Source organism: Panthera onca, chromosome A2 (genome assembly GCF_046562875.1).
Source record: "Panthera onca isolate mPanOnc1 chromosome A2, mPanOnc1 haplotype 2, whole genome shotgun sequence".
In the NCBI taxonomy this organism is placed as follows: domain Eukaryota; kingdom Metazoa; phylum Chordata; class Mammalia; order Carnivora; family Felidae; genus Panthera; species Panthera onca.
The window spans coordinates 157,549,713-157,576,001 of NC_138340.1; the positions used below are offsets into that span (position 1 = coordinate 157,549,713).

General features: G+C 37.2%; 1 protein-coding gene across 1 annotated transcript; it reads left to right on the forward strand.

Annotated features, from left to right (window-relative positions):
* The first annotated feature begins 21,117 nt into the window (after positions 1-21,117).
* OR2A7 (olfactory receptor family 2 subfamily A member 7) lies at positions 21,118-22,059 on the forward strand. The gene has a single exon (XM_078435290.2). The coding sequence runs from the start codon at positions 21,118-21,120 to the stop codon at positions 22,057-22,059; it is 942 nt and encodes a 313-aa protein (XP_078291416.1).
* Positions 22,060-26,289: the final 4,230 nt, after the last annotated feature.

Sequence of the window (26,289 nt, forward strand, 5' to 3'; positions counted from 1 at the left end):
TGTGTTTTCCTCTAAGACTTTTATGGTTTCAGGTCTCACATTTAGGTCTTTAATCCAATTTGACTTTATTTTTGTGTATGGGGTAAGAAAGTGGCTCGGTTTCATTCTTTTGCATGTTACTGTCCAGTGTGCCCAACACCATTTGTTGAAGAGACTGTTTACCATTGGGTATTCTTTCCTACTTCGTCAAAGATTAATTGACCATATAGCTGTGGGTTCCTTTCTGGCTTTTTTATCCTGTTCCATTGGTCTATGTGTCTCTTATTGTGCCAAGATCTCCTCTTCTAATTACTACAGCTTTGTAATATAACTTGAAGTCCAGCATTGTGATGCCTCCACCTTTGCTTTTCTTTTTCAAGGTTGCTTTGGCTATTTGGGGTCTTTTGTGGTTCCATACAAATTTTAGGATTGTTTGTTCTAGCTCTGTGACAAAATGCTGGTGGTATTTTGATAGGGATTGCATCAGATGTGTAGATTGCTTTGGGTATTATAGACGTCTTAACAATATTTGTTCTTCCAGTCCATGGGCATGGAATGTGTTTTGATTTCCTTGTGTCGTTTCCAGTTTCTTTCATCAGTGTTTTATAGTTTTCAGAGTACGGGTATTTCACTACTTTGGTTAGGTCTATTAATAGGTATCTTACTATTTTTGGTGCAACTGTAAATGGGATTGATGCCTTAATTTCTTTTTCTGCAACTACTGATCTTAATATCTCCATAATTTTGCCTTTTCCAGAATGTGATATAGTTGAAATCCTACAGTATGCAGCATTTTCAGATTGGCTTCTTTCACTAGCAACACACATTTGAGGTTTCTCCACGTTTTTTAATGGCCTCATAGGGTCATTTCTTTTTATTGCTGAATAATATTTTGTTTTATGGACGTATCACAGCTTGTTTATCCACCTACTGAAGGACATCTTTGGAACTTCTAATTTTTGATAATTCTGAATAAAGTTGCTATAAACATGTATGTGCAGGGTTTTTGTGGACATAAGTTTTAACTTTAGGTTAATATCAAGGAGCTTGATATGCTGGATCATATAGCAAGAGTATGCTTAGTTTTGCATTAAGTCACCAGACTATCTTCCAAAGGGGCTGTACCATTTTGCAATCCGACCAGCAAAGAATGAAAATTCCTGTTTCTCCACATCCTTGCTAGCATTTGGTGTTGTCAGGGGTTTGGACCACTGTCATTCTAGTAGGTATGCAGTGGGTGGTATCTCCTTTTTGTTTTAATATGAAATTTTCCAATGACATATGCCACAGAGTATCTTTGCAGGTGCTTCTTTGCCGTGTCTCTTCATATCTCTTGCCCATTTTTATTTAATGAACTTTATTTTTAGAGCAATTTTATATTCACAGAAAACTTGAGTGGAAGGTATAGAGATACCCTCCATACTTTCTGCCTCCACACATAACATCCCCCACTTCGGTGGTACATGTGTTATCATTGATAAACCTATGTTGGCACATCATTGTTGCACAAAGTGCATCATTTACATTAGGGTTCAGTCATAGTGACCACAGAGTCTGTGTGTTTGGACAAGTGTATAATTATGTATATCCACCAGTATAATATCATACAGAGAAGTTTCACTGCCCTAAAAATCATCTGTGCTCCGCTCTCTCTGTTAACCCTTTGCAACCACTGATCTTATAACAGCTTCCACGGTTTTGACTTTTCAGAGTGTCCTACAGATGAAAACATACAGTATTAGATTTTTTCACATTGGTTTCTTTCACTAGTAATAGGCACTGAAGTTTCCTTTGTGTCTCGTCTTTGCTTGATAATTCGTTTCCTTTTAGTGCAGAAGACTATTCCAATGTCTGGATATTCCACATAGACATAAGTTTTCAAATCCTTTGGGTAAATACCAAGTAGTGCGGTTTGGTAGATCACATGGTAAAAGAATGTCTAGTTCTGTAGTCTTGTTTTGTAATAAACTGCCTTCCAAAGTGGTTGTGTAGTCTTGCACTCTCTCCAGCAATAAATGAAAGTTCCTATTTCTCCACATCCTAATCTGTGTTTGGTATTCTCAATGTTCTGGATTTTAGTCATTCTAATCGGGATTTACATTTCCCTGATGACATCATATAGACCGTTTTTCATGTGATTATTTGCTATCTGTTACCTTCTTTGAAGAGATGTCTGTTAGGGTTTTTAAATTGGGTTGTTTATTGTCTTGTTGAGTTTTGAGTTCTTTGTGTATTTTGGAATCAAGTCATTTTTCCTCTATGTGCAAAGGTTTCTCCAGTCTTTAGCTTGGTTTTTCATATTTTTGAAAAAATGTTTTATGTTTATTTATGAGAGAGAGAGAGAGGCAGACAGAGCATGAGCGGAGGAGGGTCAGAGAGAGAGGGAGACACAGAATCCGCAGCAGGCTCCAGGCGCCGAATCATCAGCCCAGAGCCCTATGTGGGGCTCAAACTCATGAACTGTGAGATCATGACCTGAGCCAAAGTCAGATGCTTAACCGACTGAGCCACCCAGTTTTTCATATTTTTAACAGTGTCTTTCACAGAGCACAACCTTTTAATTTTAATGAAATGCAACTTATTTCTCTTTTGATAATGAAGATTTTTTTATTTTCAATGGGTTGAGATTTTTTTCTTGTGTGAATATAGGACTGTTGACTTCCAAGCTGTTTATATGATTAAATAAAAACCAGAAATCACTAATTTCTCTTTGAATTTGTATTGGGGTGGCCACAGAAGTTAGAAATGGATTTATTTTTTATAACATATTGAAAATAAAGCATGACCATTCCTATATTACCTTATTATTCATGCTGAAACATATTACCACAAACTTAGTGGCTTAAAACAACACAAATTTATCATCCTGTACTTCTAAAAGTCCTAACTCTAAAATGGGTCTGCAGGGTTGTTTTCTTTCTGGAGGCTTCAGAGGACAATTTATTTCCTTGTTCGTTAAATTTTCCAGTCTGCCCACATTCTTTGGTTCCATTTTCAGAATAGCATGTACTTTCCTCTCTGACCTCCTGCCTCCCTCTTACAAGGACTCTTGTGATTATAGTGGCCCCTGTGAATGATCCATGATAATCTCTGCACTTCAAGATCTTCGACTAAATTCCTGGAACTAGGATGTCGAAATCTTGGTGGGGCATGCATTATTCTGCCTACCAGATGCCCCAAAGATGCACCTACTAGGAATAAAGGTATTAAGTCTCAAAATTTTAACAATGAATTGTAAAATATATATTATCTACTTTGATTATCATTACCCAATAATTTCAAGAAGATAATGTGCTAGCGTGTCACAGTAATTCTCTGTCTCTGATTCACCTATCTCAACCTAATTTTCCTGTTTTGCTTACTGCTTATAAAGCCAATTTGAAGGAAGTAATTTGCATTTGTTGCGTAATCATGTTTACACCTTATGTGGATGTAAATGTGCTGGGATAAATGAAAAAGCATGTTGACACCTTCTGATGTGACTTGCCCAATGGAACAGAACTGGAGCAAGAATCCTAGAATGATAAAATAATAAAAACATTTTGAAGATGTTTTTGAGATTAGATTCACATAGCCTGTAATCTGAAGAATTGTACAGTAAGAGAAAGAGAAGTTACTCTCTTCTGAGGTTATGAGTCATACCAGGGAAATATGAGTGGGAATTCCGGAAGGATTACAAAAGCAGTAAGAGTTGGTAAAGACTGAGGAAAGCATATGAAGCCTTTCTGAGCAATTACTCAGTTCAAAAATTTCTTACGAACTTTTGAAAATGAGTAGATCTTCAGTAATGAGAGCAAAGGATTTAGTTTCTGTACTACTGTTGGTGCTGGTAGTTGACAGAATGGACAATTATTTCTCTAACTTCACAATCCACATCTATAATATGGAGATAACATGTTAAAATAGTATGTGTGATGTATACATCTGAGGTCCTTAAAGACAATAAATGCTAAATTGATACCAATGTCATTATGATAATCTTACTTTACTTCCCAATCTTATTCTTCAGTGGATGAAAATAGTCATCTTCTTGAAAGGATTTACTCCCCTTAGAGATGACAGAACAGGCTCCTAGGCACCCATTTATTAGATATCAGGGAACACAGATCTTATAAACCACCTTTGAATTAGAGAACTGTTATACGTCCAAGTGTTATGTCCCATAAATTGCGGTCTTTTCCTCAGGTTATAGCCTTTGAGATGTTCAGAAATCGACTTGCCTTCTATGAGAATGTATCTGCTCTTTCTCTTCCCATATATATTTTCTTCCAGAGACCATCAAACACAAACGATCTTTAGCAGGGGTGCCTGGGTGGCTCAGTCAGTTGAGCGACTGACCTGATTTCAGCTCAGGTCATGATCCTAGGGTCATGATGGAGCCCTGCTTCAGTCTCTGCACTGAGCATGGAGTCTGCTTAAGATACATTCTCTCTCTCTTCTCTCTCTAGCTCCCTCTCTTCCCTCCCCGTGCCCTTCTTCCCTGCTCACAAACTCACTCACTTGCTCTCACTCTCTCTCAAATAAAATGTAAAAAAATGATCTTCAGCAAATGTTTAGCAAAATTTTCCCTTTAGGAAATATGCATGTATGTATAATGAGTACGGGCACCACCCCCAGGAAAATAAAAGTTCTCAAGAGAGTCATGAAAATTGTATTGAGCTGATGATCATAGATTACAAATTTTGCTCCTAGAAGTGCAGAGAACAGCTACATTATTCTCCAACATCATCAGAAAGTGGAGTAAATATTTTCAACCTTGGGGTTTCTCACTTTGGAGACTGCTGGAAAGGGGAATAGGTCTCCCCTCTGTGGGACTGCTTCTAGGTTAAAGTAAAATCCTAATGTAATAGCCAGAGATAACACCACCACATTATTTGCATTGGTAGGTGGCTTAGGGTATGGATTATTGCAGTAGGACGAGGAAACAGAAATCACCCGGATGATGGTGAGACAAAAATCACATCCTGTATATCTGTCTTTTTGAGTCAGAGTTTGTGTTCAAGGCAGCTGCACTGGCAAAGAAATTCTCCTGGGGAGCTCTTCCTGGAGCCCAGGTGAGTGTGGACATCCTGACGTCATTTGACATCACTTTCCGCATTACCTCCAACAGTGTGACTAGGTGTGGAGGCCAGAACAGGTACTTACATGAAAATGAATAGGAGGCAAAGAAAATAGGAGACTCCTTGCCCAGTCTATGGCTCTCTGGACTCAGCCATAAGTTGAAAGAACTTCACACACATAGATGAAGGTATTGACGTGCAAAGATGGAAGGCTAAGGATAAAAAAATGTAGCTGTGGATACCTTCCATCAGCAGAATTTTCAACATAAAATTTGCTACTAATCTTGTTACCCCTGAGTGACTGGCAATCAGCCTAAAAACAAAAGTCCTAGTGATAGCATTTATAAGCAAAAATTTATTGCCTTCCAAAATGAAACAGTGAAATAGTAAAGGATGACTTCGAGTTAGGTTGAGTTCTGTTCTCCCAGTTTACTCGTAAGTGATAACATATATCCTACTATGATAGCATCTGTCTTTCAGGAAATATTTTTCTGGTCCCAGAGTAGAATAAGATGAATACCAATACTGCTGGATTCTCTCAAACAATTGTAGAGACAAAGATATATAGGAAAACTTCTTAGCTCAAGAAACATTTTTCAGAGGTTCCTATGTTGTATGTTCAGTGGAAACACACAGCAGGGGAGGAAGTGCTTTTACTATTTTTTATTTTCACGAACCGATGAACTTTAATTGTGTCAATTAACAAATTGAGCTGTTGTTCAACCATCAAATGCTTTCATATTTTCTCTCTTCCATTGCTGTAATGATTTCATGCTCTGTGATATCTTGACTTTTGGTTTTGGTCAATTAAAAAAAAATATCAACATAATGGTAACCAAAATGTGAAATAAATGATTTAATAATCCAAAGTGAAAAATAACCACAGTTGAAGGAAAGATAATCTGGGAAGTAAGATTGTGATATACAAGAGGCAAGTGTTGGTAATCAGTAGACATAGGTTTTTTTTAATTTAATTATTAGCTTTCTAATTTAGAGATTAGATATATCTTAAACATGCTGATTGTTTCTAGTGTCTAAAAAGAATGATATACTACTGATGTTTCTTAGCCAATTCTGAACTCTAGGCAATTATTTTTGCAGCTAAATTTAATATCACATATTCAATACACTGTTATGCAGAATGAAGTGTCATTTTCTATAAATATGATGTCAAATGAAATGACACTTCATTTTCTATAAATACTGTAAGGACATCATGTAAGCTGTTGCCCATAAGGAGACCCTACTCTATCTTAACTGATGCTTCTCTCAGATTTGTAGTTTAAAAACTTCAAATGTCTACCATACATTGAAACTAACTTCAAAGTTACTTTAAGCAACTCTTTTTCTTTTATTTTTTATTTTAAAAAAATTTTTTACATTTATTTATTTTTAATAAAGACAGAGCACAAGTGGGGGAGGGGCAGAGAGAGAAGGAGACACAGAATACGAAGCAGGCTCCATGCTCTGAGTTATTAGCACAGAGCGCCCGACACGGGGTTCAAACCCACGAACTGTGAGATCATGACCTGAGCCGAAGTTGGATGCTCAACTGACAGGGCCACACAGGCACCCCAGTTTTGAGGGACATTTTTAAGTATGTATCAAAATTTTTTAAATTTCTTTTTTAATGTTTTTATTTATTTTTGAGACAGAGCATGAGCAGGGGAGGGGCAGAGAGAGAGGGAGACACAGAATCTGAAGCAGGCTCCAGGCTCCGATGAGAGGCTTGAACCCACAAGCCATGAGATCATGACCTGAGCCGAAGTTGGACGCTCAACAGACTGAGCCACCCAAACGCCCAGCTCTTTTTCTTTTAATTAATACAACTTTTTCTTTAGATTTCTCCAAACTATAACCACAAAACGGATATAAACTACAAAATGCATTTGTTATCATTTTTCCATAGGTTTGTGATAGTTTAAGAAACCAATTCCAATTTACACTCTGGAAACAATATGTTCATAACTAATTAGTTGAATTGTTACAGTTTTTCAAATAGTTATTGTCAAATCATTAACATCTAACAGAAAAAATGTTCTTTAAAGCAAAAGTCACAACTTTGCAAAAACAAAAGATCTCCTATTTCGCCCTGGATGTATGTATTTTTCACTGACTCTGACACTCATTCATTTAACAAAAACGTTCGGTGTCTTTTACATAATAATGAACAGGGTGATCACTGGGAAGGACAAAATGATATATATGATAATACATACATTTTATATGTTAAACATAGCATATGAATTGGCTTCTGTATCACAATCCTCACTGTTTCATCTTTTACTATGTCTTAAAAAATTAGAGATTTATAGTGACAGCATAATTATTTTCACTGATATCTTTGACCACAATTGCACATTTACCATCAGCTCATAGAGACTCCGCATTCATAAGGTGGTGCCTAGAACAGCCTGAATCCACCGAAGCAGTGAGGACCATCTTTAACCAGACTGTTGGAACTAAGCCTAGAAAGGATGAGCTGGCTGCCTGTCTTGTTCTTTATGGTAATTATTTTTGTATAAGCAAAGAAAGCTCTTTAATCAAGCAAGAAGTCAAGGCTCAGAATATCACAGGACTTTCATGCATTTTAAGATAGCCCTTTGAACTGCAAATGTATCAGTAGCCACTCAGTGGGTAAACAGTGAGTACCTATGCTTGTGTCTAAGATGGATGTCACAGCACTCTCCATTCAATACATTTCCATCTTGGAGCGCCTGGTGAGCCGGTTAGGCCACCAACTTCAGCTCAGGTCATGATCTCAGAGTTCGAGAGTTCGAGCCCCTCGCCGGGTTCTGCACTGACAGCTCAGAGCCTGGGACCTGCTTCGGATTCTGTGTCTCCCTCTCTCTCTGCCCTCACTCGTGCTCTGCCTCTCTTTCTCCCCCAAATAAATAAACATTTACAAATATATATATATTTCCATCTTAAATCTACAGAAGAATATACAATTATTGCCAATATGTTTTCATTACTCAGATCATGCTATTGCATGGGTCTTAAACAAAATCATAAACATGAAGAAAAATTATAATTTTAGTACAAGTGAATTTAGCTCACAATGTACCGAGAACTATTTGTGTAGAAAACTTGCTGCAACTGTGCAAAATAAAAGAGCATCTACCATGTGTATTTAAATGCTGTGACGCTATGCTACATAATACATGATAAATTGATTGTCCTTCTGTATAGCAGATGAGGTCCAGTTGAGAAGCCTTCCTTTTGAGGTCAGTTACATAAGGAAAAAGAGTAATTCTTAGAGCAAACCCTAAAATTGGGAGAAAAATCACTACATTGCATAGAGCTTTTAAAATATTGTGGGGGCGCTTGGTTGGTACAGCCAGTTAAGAATCCAACTCTTGATTTCAGCTCAGGTCATGATCTCACGGTTAATGAGTTCGAGCCCCATGTCAGGCTCTGTGCTGACAGCTTGGAGCCTGCTTGGGATTCTCTCTCACCCCCTCTCTCTGCCCCTACCCTGTTCACACACTGTCTCAAAATAAATAAACTTGAAAAATTCTTGTGTATGAAGAAATGGTAAGTGTTTAACAACGAGCTTTCTTAGGGGGAAAGAGGGCCTTATTTATAGTGTTTGCCAATGTTCTAGTGTAAATACTCCTGCCACTGTGCAACCATTGTGTCGCCACTGAGCATGAAGTAGGAAAGGCATGAGTACAGCCAATGCTAGTAAACCAGTAGAAACCAGTTCCATCACATGTTTGAAAGTTACAGAGATTATAACATATCCATGTAATTCCCTATATTTACTAGTCTTCCTTGAAACTGGAATGAATACATATGATGGTTTCTGTCCTAAAAAAGTGAGAAGTGATGTGTGTCATTTCCAAGCTACAGTAGTTGCAAGCAGGTATGTGTCATCCATCCATTTCCCTGCTGTGATCTACTAGGAGAACTTGTGTTCCTTAAGGCACAGCTACAAAATGAGCAAGGGCTGCCTTGCCTATGTCTGCCTTTGTGTAAGTATAAAATGTATATCATTATAAGGCATCGAGGACTTGGGGTATATCTGTTGTGCTGTGGCAAGTGAGTATCATGAAGGAAGACTAAGGGTAGTGTATATGATGGAGTTGCCATTTGGAAAACTCCAAAGACCTAGCAGGTAAGACCCTAAGACAAGGTGTGTCTGAAATGTGTCAAACCCTTTGAGATTCAAGGGCAGTTAGATCAAAGCAGAGGGTAAGATGAGATCTCAAGATCTCAAGGCTGGTAATTATGGGGACACCTGGGGGGGTTCAGTTAGTAAAGCATGAGACTCTTGATCTCAGGGTTGTGAGTTCAAGCCCCATGTTGGGTGTAGAGATTACTTTTAAAGATAGATGGATAGATAGAAAGATAGATAATCATGAAAAGATCAAGGGTCTACATTTAGTCAGCTTATCCCAGAGTGGATCTACAGAAGTGGACTCTACAATGAAGTTTGGCAGCAGGATATTTATTAGGGATCAACACTTGTAGAAGGGACAAGGAGGCAAGAAACCTACCATGCCAGTGCAACAAAGACTCATTCAATCCCACAGGCAGCTCTGAAACACACATGGCCTACCAGCTGCACCATGATGGCTGGGCCTTTGTATCCCCACCACAGTTGTCATTGGTTCTAAGTAGCACCAGAAACACATGCACTAGAATGAGGCATCACTGCAGCAGAGTCACCTGGAAGGGGCTGGTAGTTGGAGGCTGTCTACTGGCAGCTAGAGTGAAACAGTCTTCCCTTAAATTTATAGCTCTCCATATCCATCCTGTGATTGAATTCAAGTTTGAGGAGACTCTTTTTCTTTTTCTGTTTTCTCATTTTCCACTTCTTAAGTAATGGTAAGAATAACCCATAGGGAGGATATTATTCCCCATTTGAGTCAGAGGTTTAAGGAAGATGCTTCCCAAGAGCAAGCATGGAGGAAGAACCTATCAGGTAGGAAACTAAAGGGGAGGATGAACTCAGCTTTGCAAAGTCTAAACTGCAGAGTTGGCCCCCTTTCCCACTGAGGGATTCTTGACCAAGTTAAGCTTTGAAATATCTGTTTCTCTTGCTTTCATTTGTCTCTAAGCAAGAAAATAAATGTTCTTTGACTCATCCATTCCACTCCTAGGAATACATCTAAGATTTTAATTAAAAAAAAAAAAAAACTCGTGTGTGTGTGTGTGTGTGTGTGTGTGTGTGTGTGTGAGAGAGAGAGAGAGAGAGAGAGAGAGAGATCGCACATATATTTATTGCCCCATAACACATCATAGCAAATAAAATGGACATAATCCATAATCTAATTATCAGAAAGAGATGCACTAAGTTACAATATATTTATGGAATGAAACAAACCCACACAACTATTAAATAAATGTCATAAAATAAGAATCTTTTAAAAAATCAAGTGAAAATTCTAAATCTTCCCTTAAAAAATATTCTATAGAAAACAGAATACAAGTGAAGCCAGAATTGGTGAAGTCAAATACAGTTCAATATGTATTACCAAAAGTAAAGTAGAGGAAGAAAAAAGAATGGAAAGAACTCAAAATAGCAAAATAAAGTTTTGGATAATACTCCAAAGTTCTAACCAACCTTCATTTCCTAGTTCCGGAAAGAAAAAGAAAAAATGGGACAGATTAATTATTTGAAGACATAATGACAAGAACTTATAAAGTCTGATAAGCAATATCAATACACAGATTCAAGAAGCTCAAAAGTCCTTGCAGGATAAATATAAAGAAAACTTCACTGGAAAATACAGTTCATGATATTGTAATACATTGTATGGCGACAGATGGTTCCTACACTTGTGGTGAGTATAGCATAATATATAAAGTAGTTGGATCACTATGTTATACACCTGAAACTAATGTAACATTATCAATAACACTCAATTAAAAATTTAAAAAAATAATTTCAACCAAAAAAGAAAAGTGAAAACCTTACTAGAAACATACTAGTCAAACTACTGAAAAATGAAAGAGGAAAGAAAACTTTACAATTTGTCGGGGGAAGAAAAAAACATTACTTTAAAAGGAAGAGTAAAATTTTAGTTGACTTCTTTACCAAACATCATGGAAGCCAAAATACAATGGAATATCATCTTAAAGTAGTGAAATAGCTCTAAATAGAAATTAGAAAAGAAGGAAACTGGGAATATCAGGAAGAAAGAAATAGCATAATGAGCAAAATTAGGAGTAAATCCATAGGCTTTTCTTATCCTCTTAAATTTTCTAAATTATGCTTGATGGCTCAAGCAAAAGTTATGGCATTATCTGGTGTATTCTAAATTTATGTAGGGGAAATATTAAAGATCACTATACTATAAATTGGAGAGAGTAAAGACATGAAAGGAGACAAGGTTTCTATACTTCACTCAAACTGGTAAAAATGACATCAATTGAATGTGATTATGTATATATAATATCTAGAACAACTAAGCTATGAAAAACACCCAAAAAACTATACAAAGAGATACACCAAAAACACTATTGACACATCAAAATGGAGCTCTAAAAAAATGGTCAAGTAACACACAGGAAGTCAAAATTCTTTGAAAAGAAACAAAAAATAGAGAGTTGAGACAGAAAATAAAAAAAGTCAGACTTAACCCCCATCATACCAATAATTAGATTAAATATAAATGTCTAGATACAACAATTTAAAAACAGAGAATGTCAGGGCACCTGGGTGGCATAGATAAGCGTCAGGCTCTTGATTTTGGCTCAGGTCATGATCTTGAAGTTCCTGGGATCGAGCCCTGTGTTGGGTTCTGTGGTCACAGTGCAGAGCCTGCTTGGGATTCTCTGTTTCCCTCTCTTTTTCTCTCTGCCCCTTATTTGCTCACACACACTCTGTCTCTCAAAATAAATAAACTTTAAAATAAATAAAAAGATAGAGAATGTCAAAGTATATTAAAACATGACTCTTCTATTTCTTGCTGTCTGCAAGTAACTCACTTCAGAGACAACAATATGGGTAGACTGACATAAAAGGACACAAAAAGGTATATCCTATGCAAGCATTAATGAATGGAAAGCAAGAATGGCTGTATTAATACCAGAGAAAGCAAAGTGTTAGAAAGGGATATGATGACAGGAGGTTTAATCCACCAAGAAGACAAAGCAATCCTAAATGTGTATTCACCAAACAACAGAGCTTCAAAATATGTGATGCAGAAACTGGCAGAACTGAGAAGATGATCTAGACCAGTCCGCAAATGGTTAGAGACTTCTGTGCCCCTGATTCAACGACTGATAGAACAACTAGAAAATCAGCAAGAATATGGAAGAACTCAAGAACACCATCAACCTAAAGAGTCTAATCAGTATTTATAAAACCTTCCTTCCAACAACAGCAGAATACACAGTGTTTTCAAAGACTGAAAAAACATAAACCAAGATAGACTTAGTCTAAGCCATAAAAAATATCTCCATAAATTTCAAAGAAATAATCACACAGAGTGGGTCCTCCAACCACAATGGAATCAAACTAGAAATCAACATGGGAAAAATAGGGAACTCTCCCAACATTTAAAGATTTTTAAATTACTTTTGAATCTATAAGTCAAAGTCAGCTCAAGAGAAATAAATACATTGAATTGAATGAGAATGAAAATACAACACCTCAGCGCTGAGAGGGAAATGTTCAATCAATGTGTGTATTACAATAAATACAATTAGAAAAGAGGAAGAGTCTCACAACTGCAATGAGATATCACTGCACATCTGTCAGAGTGGCTAAAATCGGAAACACAAGAAACAAGTGCTGGTGAGATTATCGAGAAAAAGGAAGCAACCCTCCTGCACTGTTGGTGGGAATGCAAGCTGGATTCCCACAGTGGGTGCACCCACTGTGGAAACAATATGGAGGTTCCTCAAAATGTTAAAAATAGAACTACTCTACAATCCAGCAACTGCAAAAAATACAAAAACACTAAATCAAAAGGATACATGCATGCTTATGTTCATTGAAGCACTATAATAGCCAAATTATGGAAGCAACCCAAGCATCCATTAGATGATGAATGTGTATATACATATATACATATGTATATACATATATACATATGTATACATATATATACATATATACATATATATACATATATACATATACACAAATGTTTTCACCTCAACTGAACCAATGTATATATGTAGGTACATATGCATATACATATGTATATGCGTATATGTATATGCATATGTACCTACATATATGCATATACATACATATATACATATATACAATGGAATATTATTCAACCATAAAAAAGAATGGAATCTTGCCATTTGTAATGACGTGGTTGGAGCCAGACAGTATAAGACTAAGCAAAATAAGTCAGAGAAAGACAAATATATTTTAGTCATGTGTGGAATTTAAGAAACAAATTCACAAAGGAAAGAAGAGACAGACTCTTTTTAATGTTTGTTTTTGACAGAGAGAGAGACAGAGCATGAGCAGGGGAGGGTCAGAGAGAGAGGGAGACATAGAATCCGAGGCAGGCTCCAGGCTCTGAGCTGTCATCACAGATCCCGACGCGGGGCTCAAACTCACGGACAGTGAGATCATGACCTGAGCTGAAGTTGGACGCTCAACCAACTGAGCCACCCAGGCGCCCCGACAGACTCTTAATTATAGAGAACAAAATGAGGGTTATCAGAGGAGAGGTAGGTGAAGGGATAGGGGAAGTAGGTGATGGGGATTAAGGGGGGCACTTATGATGAGAACTGGATGTGTACGGAATTGTTGAATCCCTATATTGTACACCTGAAAGTAATATAACACTATGTTAACTATATTGGAATTAAAATTAATAAATGAATAAATACGTAAATAAGGAAAGTCTCAAATTAATAATAGATGTCCCTACCTCAAGAGCCTAGAAAAAAAAGAGCAAAATAAAATCAAAGCAAGCAGGGGATGGCAGTTAATGAATATAAGAACAGAAACATTGAACTTAAAAAAAATCAATAGGTAAATCAATAAAACAAAGAGTTGGTTCTTTTGAAAGGTGAATAAAATTTAGAAACCTCTAATAGTGCTTGAAAACACATGACTTAAAAATACCAGAACGAAATGGGGGATATCGCTGCCGACGCCAAAGGATGATAAAGGAAATTACAAGTAACTTGATTAAATGGTCCACTTCCCTGAAAAACACAAACTACTATAGCTCACCGAATAAGAAGAGATAATTCGCATAATCCTACAACTACTAAGGAAAGTTAATTCATAATTTTTAAACTGCCAAAGCATAAACCTCAGGAAAAGGACTTATATACACACACACACCAAAACAAAAACAAAGGCTGTACACAAATGTTTATATATTTTGGGGCAGAAGAGCTCAAAACTGAAACAATCCAGACGTCCATCAGTAGGTAAATGATTAAAAGGTGCCACATCCACACCATAGGGTACAGCTCAGATGTGAGGGCGATCTCATTGATCGCCAGGGTCAATTTGGGCTGATCGGGCTGGCTAAGCGGTGTCCCCTTCCTCCCTCACTGCTCCATGTGCAGTTCTGTCCCTCAGGAAGAGGACAACCTTCCCTGATAGAGAAGGACCGTTTCGGCTAAGGGTATACAGGTAGCTGTGCTTTGCTCTAGAACCTCCAAGCAAGCACTCATAGTCCATTTGTAGGAGAATGTAGGCTAGTCAAGCTTCCAAGACTCCAGACACATCCAAAGGAGGCATTGCATGTGACAGTCTGCCTTTCTTTAAAAAAAAAAAAAAAAATACAGCTCAGCAATAAAAAAGAGCAATTACTGATTTCTGCAACAGCCTGGATGAACCTCCCTATACGCTGAGTGAAAAAAAAAGAAAGTTAATCACATAAGATTATATACTGTATGATTCCATTTATGTAACAATTTTGAAATATCAAAATTACAGAAATGGAGAATATTTTTGTGGTTACAATGAGGATGGGAAGGACATGCCTAGAAAAAGGCAACAGGGAGAGATTCCATGGTGATGAAAATGTTTTCACCTCAACTGAACCAATGTCAACATGCTGATTGTGATGTTGTATCATAGTTTTGAAAGACGTTACCAATGTGGGGAAACAGTAAAGAGTGTATGGTATTTTAATAATGGTAATATAATAACCCCTGTATTATTTTTTACACCTGCACGTGAACATATAATTATATAAAAATAAAAGTTTAACTAAAAATGAAAAATTTTTAAGTTGAAAACAAGTATTAAAAACATAATTCTTACACAAAGATTTGCATAAAAATTTAAAGACCCTTAGATATCAAAATAATTTTGGAAAGAACAAAATTGGAAGCTTTACATTTCTGACTGCAAGACTTAGTATATAATGTTGTATTGATGATATTAGTTTAAGGATAAATCGATAGAAAAGAGAATAGAGACTACAATAATAGATCCATACGTATTTCATCAGTATTTTTGACAATGTTGCCAGTGTAACTCAATGGGTAAATGCAGTCGACCTCTTTATAAAAAATAAATAAAAGAACCTCAACCCATATTTCGTACCACACACAAAGATAATTTGAGGCACATCTTAGATCTAAACATGAAAGTAAGTAATAACTCTTCGAGGAGAGAAATTGGAGTATGACCTTTGGATGAGTTGTTTTCTTAAGTTGGAAGCTAAAAGCACTAATCATAAAAGAAGAAATTCAGCTGAATGCCATTAAAATGAATCATTTCTGTTTATCAAAAGAATCAGTAAGAAGGTGAAGAGGCAAACCACATCTGGAAGAAGACAGACTTAGTACACATGTTCAACAAAACACTTGGATCCAGACTCTGGAAAGAATGTCTACAAATCAATGACAGGAGAAAAACAACTCAATTGAAACTGGGCAAAAGATTTGAACAGGTACTTCATACAAAAGATTATTCAAAAGATCAATTAGCATATGATAATGTGTTCAGTACAGCTAATCATCAATAAAATCACAAATACCACAATGGGTAACATTATAAAATTAATATCAAGTGGTGGTGGGAAACTAAAATTATAAAACCACATTGGAAAACTGTTTGGCAGTATCTACTAAAATTCAACATGTGCCTGTCCAAGGATTGGGCAATTCTATCTTTTATATATACACACTGGACACATGTATAAGAACATTCAAAGAAGTTTTAGTTACAATAGCCAAAAACTAGAAATAACACAAACTTCCACAAAAGTAGAATAAATTGTGAAATGTTCATATTGAATATTATGCAGTATCAGAAAATGATGTATACAACATAGATACAAAAGTATGGATAAATCTCAAGGACCTTATATTGAACCAAAGAAGAAAACATGTATGAAACAGACATGAAAACATGCATACATACTGAATAATTATTCCAATGAGGTTCAGAAACAAGCAAAGCTAACCTATTATGTTAGAGGTCAAAATTCCTTCCACAGAGTAAGGAAGTGATTTGGGGCAGGTAGTGGGGTGAGGGAAGAAGAAAAAAGAGTTTTTCCTCTTGTGATGAAGATGTTCTACATCTCGATCTGGATGGGGCTTACACAGGTGTGTCAATATATACAAATTATTGGATCTATATACTTTATAGCTTTGGCACTTGGGCTGTATGATCAGCAGACAACATGGATTGGAAAGTATCTCTAATAGATAAAGATGTCATGTGGAGTCTCTGGCAAGCCCCAATAGGTGAGTCATTGGACGGGCAACAGGAATTCTGCACCAAGGTCTTTCCTTCTATACCAGAAGAAAATACACATTTCAAAACATGACTCCTGATGTACTACTGAACCTTAGCAGACTATTCATAGAGTATCAAGTAGCTATAAATGCAGGATTGCTTATTTTGAACTGAGATGTTACACAACCCACCTAATTATAAGATTGAGTGACCATAGCAGCCATACCTCATAAAAAGAATGTGGTATAAGTCAGGACAAGATCAAGTGCAGAAGACAAAAGTAAGCTGAATGGCCCAGATCCTCATGTATCTTCTATTACCGATGGTTCTTCCCACTCAGTGCAGTGTATCTACCGTGGGTGTGGGACCTTAAAGATAAGGGTTAATCTATCATTTTCCATAGCTGGCAATTCACCTAATCACCTACCTTGTGGGGACAGAAGTTGCCTGAAGTGAGAATGTGCAAACTCCTTGAAATTGGCAAATGGTTTGACTGGTTGGTCACAGATCAGAAGGAGTACTGTTGGAATATTAGGTGAATGGAACACAAAGAATGAGAATCTGTATATTGCACATTAATGCCTAACAAGCAAATGACTGTGTGTGACATAAATACAGAATGGCCTGAAATGTTGGACCTCAAAGGCAAGGCTAAGTGGGATGCTCAGAAAGAGCTGAAAGGGACATCCAAGGAAGACACCTTGAAAAATTGCATCTGCAAAGCAGAGTATCTAAAGAAAAATAATAAAATACAAGGGACTGGATTTAGCTGCTAGCCACATGTTTCCTCTAAATTTACATAATGCCTTGTTTTTCTAATACTGTGTATGAAGCAAAATGATGAAAATAATTAGTTGACCCAGTTCCCGAAGACTGTCCAGGATGCAGTTCTAACAGATTATGGCTTGAAAATAGCTTCTGGGTAGTTTGTAGATAAATTAGAAGTGCACTTGTTGCTTTTTAAAAGCCCAACATTCAACAACCAGGTACAAGATGATTCTATCAGAATATCAGCCAACTTTGTTTTTGGCCACCCCAGTGAATGCACAGAGAGCACACAAATGCAGTAGCCATGGCAATAGAGAAGGAGGCTTTGCGTGAATCCAACAGCATAGGCTGCCCCACACCAAGGAGGCTCTACTCTGCTGCTCTCCTCAGCTGACTACATGTTCCATCAGCATCAGAGACCAATGCTGGGCCCTCAATATGGTGCCGTCCCCTTAAAGAGACCAGTAAATCCGTTATGAGCACGCTAATTCCTTCTATCCTATATGGAGCAATGATTTATCATGATTGCAGATGACATACAACTATGAATTTCCCTTTCTTGGTGTAGTACCTTGGTCAGTACCTCGATTGGAGGGCTATTAGAAAATCTGACTTTTGACATGCTTGCCAACAGAATATCACCTTAGTCCATTAGACCTGCTTCACAGCAGATGACCAAGGGATTCACTGCTCCCAGCTCATATCGTATTACTCAGAAATTGTAGATCTGATAGAAATTGTGACCTGACACAAAGATTTGGGGCACTGCATTGTCGATAACATCCTAAAGAATATACTGTGATAGGTATATGCCTACACTGGTAGGTAGATTACATATATTTAGCTGCATCCATAAGAGTAGAGAGGATAGGAATTGGCCTCCTGCTTTTACAGAACTCTTTCCCAGAAGGACAGGACCAGATGTTATCAGAAAGGAAAAATGTTCTAAAATGAACTTTTCTCAGCCCCTCCAGGCAGATCAACAAGTAGCAGGGCATGGCTACCATGGATTCCCAGCATAGATGCCCACACACTCTAGATCTATGATCAAGGATCCAGCTGCTATTTAAAATGATGTCATGATTAAGACATTTGAATTCAGGTTCGTGTTCCTACTACCTTCAGGATGGTTAGAGAACTAGACCACCCTGAAGAAATAAGGCTGTAGAAATTAATGTCATGTTTCTATTTCACTACCAAGGAATAACCAGGCATGGATCTTTGAATCTCCCAAGGGCCTCCTGAATGTTTAGGACGTGGAACAACATAAAAATTCATGAAACTATAACACATTCGTGTATTTGGGTAGCTGTAATGTTCATGTGGTGCGACTTGATATTAGTGTGTATTCTTTTAGCTAGAAAGGTACTACTTGTTTTTATCTTAACTTCTAAAGATTTCACTGTCTCTCTGGCTTCTTGAAAGACAGAAGGAGACAGGGACTGCCATTCCTCTCCCCTCTCAGGAGGATAGCAGTGGTTCGGTTCTTCATGTGTCTGTAGGGAGCATGCTGGTACAGGGGAGACCTGTCTCGTATCCCACACAGAGTCTCATGGCAATTGGGAAGCTGCCCTGTGAAGATGACAAATTAATAAAGCCTTTTCTTAAAGGCAACTTGAAGAGCCAAAATCCTTCCTTGACAGTTCTCAGATGAGCAACAAGGCTTCTAGTACCATCAGTAAATTCAGCCACCCTAGATATGTTTGCCTTTTCTGTGTGAAGATGTATTGGGATCTTTATACAACAGTCATCTCTAGACATGCAGGTTTCCTAATTGCTTTCGTAAGTTCTGGCCAAATATATTTTAGCATCATTTTCATTGCCTGTTAGCTTTTGCTATCACAATTTAATATCATGCAAAAGTACATTGTTATTAAGTCTCAAATTTTGCTCACTGATAGTTTAAATGATAGGATATTCCGAGTAAAATATATTCTTAATATATCATTATGTTAATACAATCAATGTACTAATGGCTGCTTTTGACGGGTAGCTCTTTCCAAGATAAGGAGGTAAGTATGTACAAGTGACTTTCTGGTAAAGATTTAATATTAAACAAAAATCCCAGCACTTCTCTATTAAAAATCTAGATTTAATCACTCATACAGGGAAGTCAAATATCTAAATATATAAGAAAGACTATCCAGGGTTATTGAATAAGTGTGCAAATCCTTATCTATTTATTATGTGCGATAGTATGAAGCCCGATTTCCTATCATGATACCTCTACCCAAAGAACAATGGCAGGTGCGTTACAGGAAATCAGTAAATACTTGAAATTATTTTCAACACCCTGGACATGACACTTCTTATTGGAGTGGTTATAAGAGAGTTTCAGTGCACATGGGGTCATTTTTAAGTAAGTTTATAGTTTTATAGCCATTTAAATTAGGATTTATTGTTCATCCTGATTGCCTCCAAGACAAGACGATTGTACGTAAAAGTTGGGAATAAAGTTTAAGCGAGAAGGGTAATGTCATGTTTGTACTTACATTTTATTTTTTATTTTTTATTTTTAGCTTATAAATAACAGTAATTTATTTCTCACAGTTCTGACTCATAGTCCAAGATCAAGGGACATGCTCTTCCTGGTTCATAGTTGGCACCGGCTACCTGTAGTCATATGGTTGAAAAAAAAATGTACTTACACTTTAATTGTGAAGTCATAGAGAAAGAAGATTTAGTTCAATCTCTCGAGGACTTCAGAGACCCCTTCTGCAGTATCCTTTACAGAAGTCCAGGAGTTATTGTCAGTCCCCTGCAGAGACAGTGTCTAAAATTGGTATTATTAGAGTGTTTGGCCACATTCAGTCGAAATGTGACCAAGTTTTGATTCTGTTCTTATATTTAAATAAATGATAGTATAAAGCTATTCAGTCATTCACATATACGTTCATCTAAATATTGTGGAAAACTAAGAAAAATGGTATTTTAGGCTGAAAATAAGTATTTGCACTTGATCAAGAAGAGAGTTGGTGAGATACTAGCTATAGAGGTGACAGTAGATGTAGGAGTGGAAAATGTGTTTATGGGCACGTGGATGGCTCAGTCGGTTAAGCATCTGACTCTTGATTTCCAGTCAGGTCATGATCTCATGGTTGTGAGATCGAGCCCCAAGTTGGGCTCTGCTCTGGGTGTGGAGCCTGCTTAAGAGTCTCTCTCTCTCTTTCTCCCTCTGCCCCCCCCCCCCAAAAGTGTGTTTAGACAAGCAGGTGAGAGGTTAATGGCTAATGGTGAATCTGGCCAATGGTATAGCTAAACCTAGTATATTGTTATTCTTAATGAGCTCTTCCAACTCGAGATTAGACATACTGATGTTTAAGGACTTTGGCAAAGAAAAGCAGAATTTATTTGAAGAATATGGGGTAGCTCACTGAATGAAACAAAAACTGTGTATCTGACAGGAGACAATGTATTTATTTTGAAAATTTAGACTCTGCTAATAACATTAACGACAAAGGAAACGCGCGCGCGCGTATGTGTGTGTGTGTGTGTATCTATTTTTAAATTTATTTCAGGGCTACTAAAGTCTTTAAACATTCATTAAAATACATAAAAATGTACTCAAAGTGTTTCTGAATAACTTTCTGTCCTAAAAAAAAAGTTTCAAACAACATAAATTTATTTCGAATGATTTCTCTTAAGTCATATACATTAACTCTATTCCATCATTGGGATATGGGAGCCAATATGACCTCTATCACAGAGTTTACCCTATTGGGATTTCCCCTTGCTCTGAGGATTCAGATGCTTCTCTTTGGTATCTTCTCCCTGTTCTACGCCTTTACCCTGCTGGGGAATGGGCTCATCCTGGGACTCATCTGGCTGGACTCCAGACTGCACACCCCCATGTACTTCTTCCTCTCCCACCTGGCCATCGTTGACATAGCCTATGCCTGCAACACAGTGCCTCAGATGCTGATAAACCTCCTGAAGCCAGACCAACCCATCTCCTTTGCTGGCTGCATGACACAGACCTTTCTCTTTTTGACTTTTGCTGTCACAGAATGTCTTCTCCTGGTGGTGATGTCCTATGATCGGTATGTGGCCATCTGCCACCCACTCCGATATCCTGTCATCATGAGCTGGAGAGTCTGCATCATGCTGGTGGTGACTTCCTGGACCTTTGGAGTCCTTCTGTCTTTGATTCATCTCATATTACTTCTACCCTTACCCTTCTGTAGATCCCAGAAAATCAATCACTTTTTCTGTGAAATCATGGCTGTTCTCAAACTTGTCTGTGCAGATACACACATCAATGAGATTGTGGTATTGGCTGGAGCAATTTCCGTACTAGTGGGACCCTTCTCCTCGATTGTGATCTCATATATGTGCATCCTCTGTGCCATCCTCAGGATCCAGTCTGGGGAAGGTCAAAGAAAAGCCTTCTCTACCTGCTCATCCCATCTCTGTGTGGTTGGACTCTTCTATGGCACGGCAATTATAATGTATGTTGGGCCCAGATATGGGAACCCCAAGGAGCAGAAGAAATATCTCCTCCTGTTTCACAGCCTTTTCAATCCCATGCTCAACCCGCTGATCTATAGTCTTAGGAACTCAGAAGTGAAGAATGCCTTAAAGAGAGTGCTGGGGGCACACCTGGGTGGCTCAGTCAGTTAAGCATCTGACTCTTGGTTTCAGCTCAGGTCATGAACTCACAGTTCATGAGTTCAAGCCCCACGTTGTGCTGACAGCACAGAGCCTGCTTGGGATTTCTCTCACCCTCTTTCTCTGCCCCTTCCTGGCTTGTCCTCTCCATCTCTCATATATATATATATATATATATATATATATATATATATATATATATATATATATGTATGTATGTATGTGTGTGTGTATGTGTGTATATATATGTACATATATATATATACATATGTATACGTACATATATATACGTGTATATATATATATATACATATTATACACACACACACACACACACACACACACACACATATTTAAAAAAAAGAGTCCTGAGAATGAAGAGACCCTATGAAAATATTATGGCGTCAGGTTGATAGTGACCTAGGAAGATATTATCTCAAGAGTTTCCAACTCTAGATTAGCATGAGAATTATCTGAGACCCTTATTAAAAATACAGTCAGTCTTCTGAGCCACCACTTAGATCACTGATTCAGTGGATGTGGGATATGTCTTAGAGATCTATATCTTGATATATTGTCGAGACACCTGGGTAGCTCAGTTGGTTAAGCGTCTGACTCTTGATTTCAACTTAGGTCACGATCTCACGGTTCCTGACATTGAGCCCCATGTCAGGCTCTGCACTGACAATGTGGAGTCTGCTTGGGATTCTCTCTCTCCCTCTCTCTCTGCCCCTCCCCTGCTTTCTCTCTCTCTCTCTCTCTCTCTCTCTCTCTCTCAAAATAAATAAACTTAAAAAACATTATCAATAGCTAATTGTAATGCAGCTGGTCCATGAGCCGAGATTTGGAAGCTGCAGATCTAGAACAATACTCTTTATAACATCTTTCTCAAGCTATGGTCTAGCCTCATGCCTCTCAAAGTGTTTTTCTCAAAACACCAGCTCCTCAAGAGAGCTTTAACATAAACTCTATGGTCAAGTAAGTTTGAAAATTATTGTGTATTAGATGCCTTACTTTAGAGCTCACAGTTCATACTATCATTGTGAAAACTGTAAGAAGATCTGCAGTAAAGAAGATTTTTATTCCAGTTTTTAGCCAATATTTTCCAAACTTATTTGATCACATAAACAATTTTTTTGTAACACTTATTAGCGGTTTCCAGGACCAGGAGATCTTGATCTGGATTGACTCACTGTGAATATTTCCTATAACCACCTTCTAGAGCAAAATGATTTTTTTCCTGCAAGGTGAGCCTCTAAAGAGGACCTAAGCGCAATACCCTAGATGAGCCTGTGAGAATGTGTGCTTTCTTTGGGTAAAGAAAGTGAGGGTAACTGTTTCTCCTTTTCACTGCTGGATCATCTGGAGATAATGAATCCAACCCTCTGCTTCATCTTGGGTCAGCATTTACAGATACATCTCATGGAATGACCTCATTCAATTTCACAATCTTCTAAATCTGAGATAAAAAAAAACTATGCATTCCACTGCTTACCCAGTATACTAAATCCGTTTTTTCTCTCCTTGATTTTAAAGATAAAACCAGGGTGCCTGTGTGGCTCAGTGAGTTGAGCTTCTGACTCTTGATTTCGGCTCAGGTCATGATCTCGTGGTTTGTGGGTTTGAGCCCCATGTCAAGCTCTGCACTTACAGTGTGGAGCCTGCTTGAGAGTCTCTCCCTCTCTTTCTGCCCCTTCCCCTACTTGTGCTTGCTCTCTCTCTCTCTCTCTCTCTCTCTCTCTCAAAATAAATAAACTTAAAAAAACTAAAAACAAATTTAAAGATAAAACCAAGTTTCTCACAGAAATCTAGGAGGATTTGCAAAAGCCACTACTTACACAATGTAGAAGCTTTAACAAGATTTCTCCATTGTTGTGTTTAGAAAATAGAGATATGGGAGATGTTCTGTAAGAGAATGTTTATAGGAAAGGTACACAATGAATGATGGATAAAAAGGATATGAATAAAAGATAGAATGTCCAAAGGGCTAGTTGATCCTTTGAAGATTAAAAAGTAAACAAAATAGGGAAAGTGCATGATTTATTATTCACTGGCTATTCTTGAAATAAATTTCAAATGATAGCCTTACAAACAGGAATTTCCTCATTCTCTATATGGAATGCCGTGTGCATTACTGTAATCTCAAAATAAAAAGGGTTGAGTGAGGTTTTTATGCAGTTGCAAAGATTTCCTCCTCATGAAAGTAAAAAAAACAAACAAAACAAAAACAAAACTCTAAATTCTATGGTGGCTAAATACATGGGCAAAATTTTGGTGCTTTTATTACTTTTACATTTTACAATTTTATTAGTTCTTTTTCTACTGATAGAAGAAAATAACATGTTTTTTAAGGTGTATTCAGTAAATTAATACCTTTTACAAATTGTAATTTTTAAATTGTATTTTGGGATATAGTTAAGGCTCAGGTACTTGAAAAGCCATTGAACTTGAAGATAAGTAAAGTCTTTTAAGCACAGTTATAGGAACGTTTTGATTGTAAATTACACCCTGAAGTAAGTTGAAGAAATAAGTTGTATCAAGCTTTAGTGGAGTTAAACTCTGCTGAACAGTTAGGAAGATGGGGGATTAAAAGAAACTACTTAGTTACTTCAAAGTGTTTTATATTATTGAACAACTATCATTTCAAATGTTCTTGCTTATGGGGTTAATGTTTAGTCCTTAATAATAAGCATACTAATCTTTCTTGGTTAACCTTTTTCTATGGAAATCCTGATGATCAGGCTATAGAACCACAGTTTTAGCCTCAGGGTTTATCTTGTGTGAGGCTTCTTCATTGGGAGTTTATGGGCACTACAGAACACATGGACAGTCATCAGTGGCTCAATGGATCCCAGAAAAAGGGGAAAAAAGAAACTCAATTCAACTTCTCTTGAAAAAAACCTTGGGGGCCTAAGTCCTGGTCATCAGTTTGGAAGGTCTGGAAACTAGTTTTCTGTCAGTTAATCTGGAATTGATCAGAATTGTCAGAACTTAATGATTCTCACAAAACTCCCAAGATAATTATGATTAACCCAGATGCAATTTCAACCTTTATAGTGAAGCATGTTTCTTCCCAGGGAAAGGAGTACATATACCCATTATCCAAAATAACCCAGTTCTCTTTTCAAAAATCCAAGAAATGAATAAACAGTAATATATGGCTCAAAGAGCCTAGAATCAGAACAGATGGATTTGAATAATGCTGAAAGGTACTTCTTCAAAACTGTAGAAAAATTCCTCCCAATAGATCACAATTTATTCTTATCATGAACCTAGATGTCTACAACTGAAGTTTCTATACCTTGGGCTGTGCTCAATGAACTAACAAATTCTGCCTCTTTATTTTCCCAGTTTTCAAGATTCCAAGTGAAACATTGATAATAGCAATTGCTATTTTCCATTAATTATATATGTTATGACATTCTGAAGATATGTTCATCCCTGACTCAGATACTTAGTTCATCAATTAAAAGCCAACATTTTGTTAGGGTGCCTGTGGCTCAGTCAATTAAGTGTCCTACTCTTGGTTTTGGCTCAGGGCATGACCTCACGGTTCATGAGTTCGAGCCTGGTGTCCCCGCTTAAGATTCCCCCTCTCTCCCTCTCTCTCTGCCCCTTCCCTGCTTGTATGCACACACACTCTCTCTATATATAAATAAGTAAACATTAAAAAGACAACATTTTTCAAACCAATTATTGAGACAATTTACTTTAGAAAGTGTTTAAATTATCAACATATTGATTTTTATTCTACTTCCAAATGGAAATGATGTAAAATTCTGGTGGACCTTGAGATAACCATAAGATTGGTGGTTAGAAAATGTCTGATGCTAACAGATAATGTAAAAAAGAATATATTTTTAAAAAAAAAGAATATATTTTTTTGCAATTAAGAGTTAATTATGGTATGTGTTATTTTCCTTTGTAAACATTTATGTTTTACGTATGTTTACGTTTTACTCTGACCACTTTTTAAAATTTCTTAGTTTCATTTTTTTAGTGTTTGTTTATTTTTGAGACAGAGGATGAACATGCAAATGTGAGCAGGGAAGAGACAGAGATAAAGGAAGACAGAGAATCCCAATCCCAAACAGGCCCTGTGTTGTCAACAGTACATGGGGCTTGAAGTCATGAATGGTGAGATCGTGACCTGAGCTGAAATCAAGAGTTGGATGCTTAAACCAATGAGCAACCCAGGCACCCCTGACCACTTTTTGTTTAAAGTAAGCTCTACATCCAACA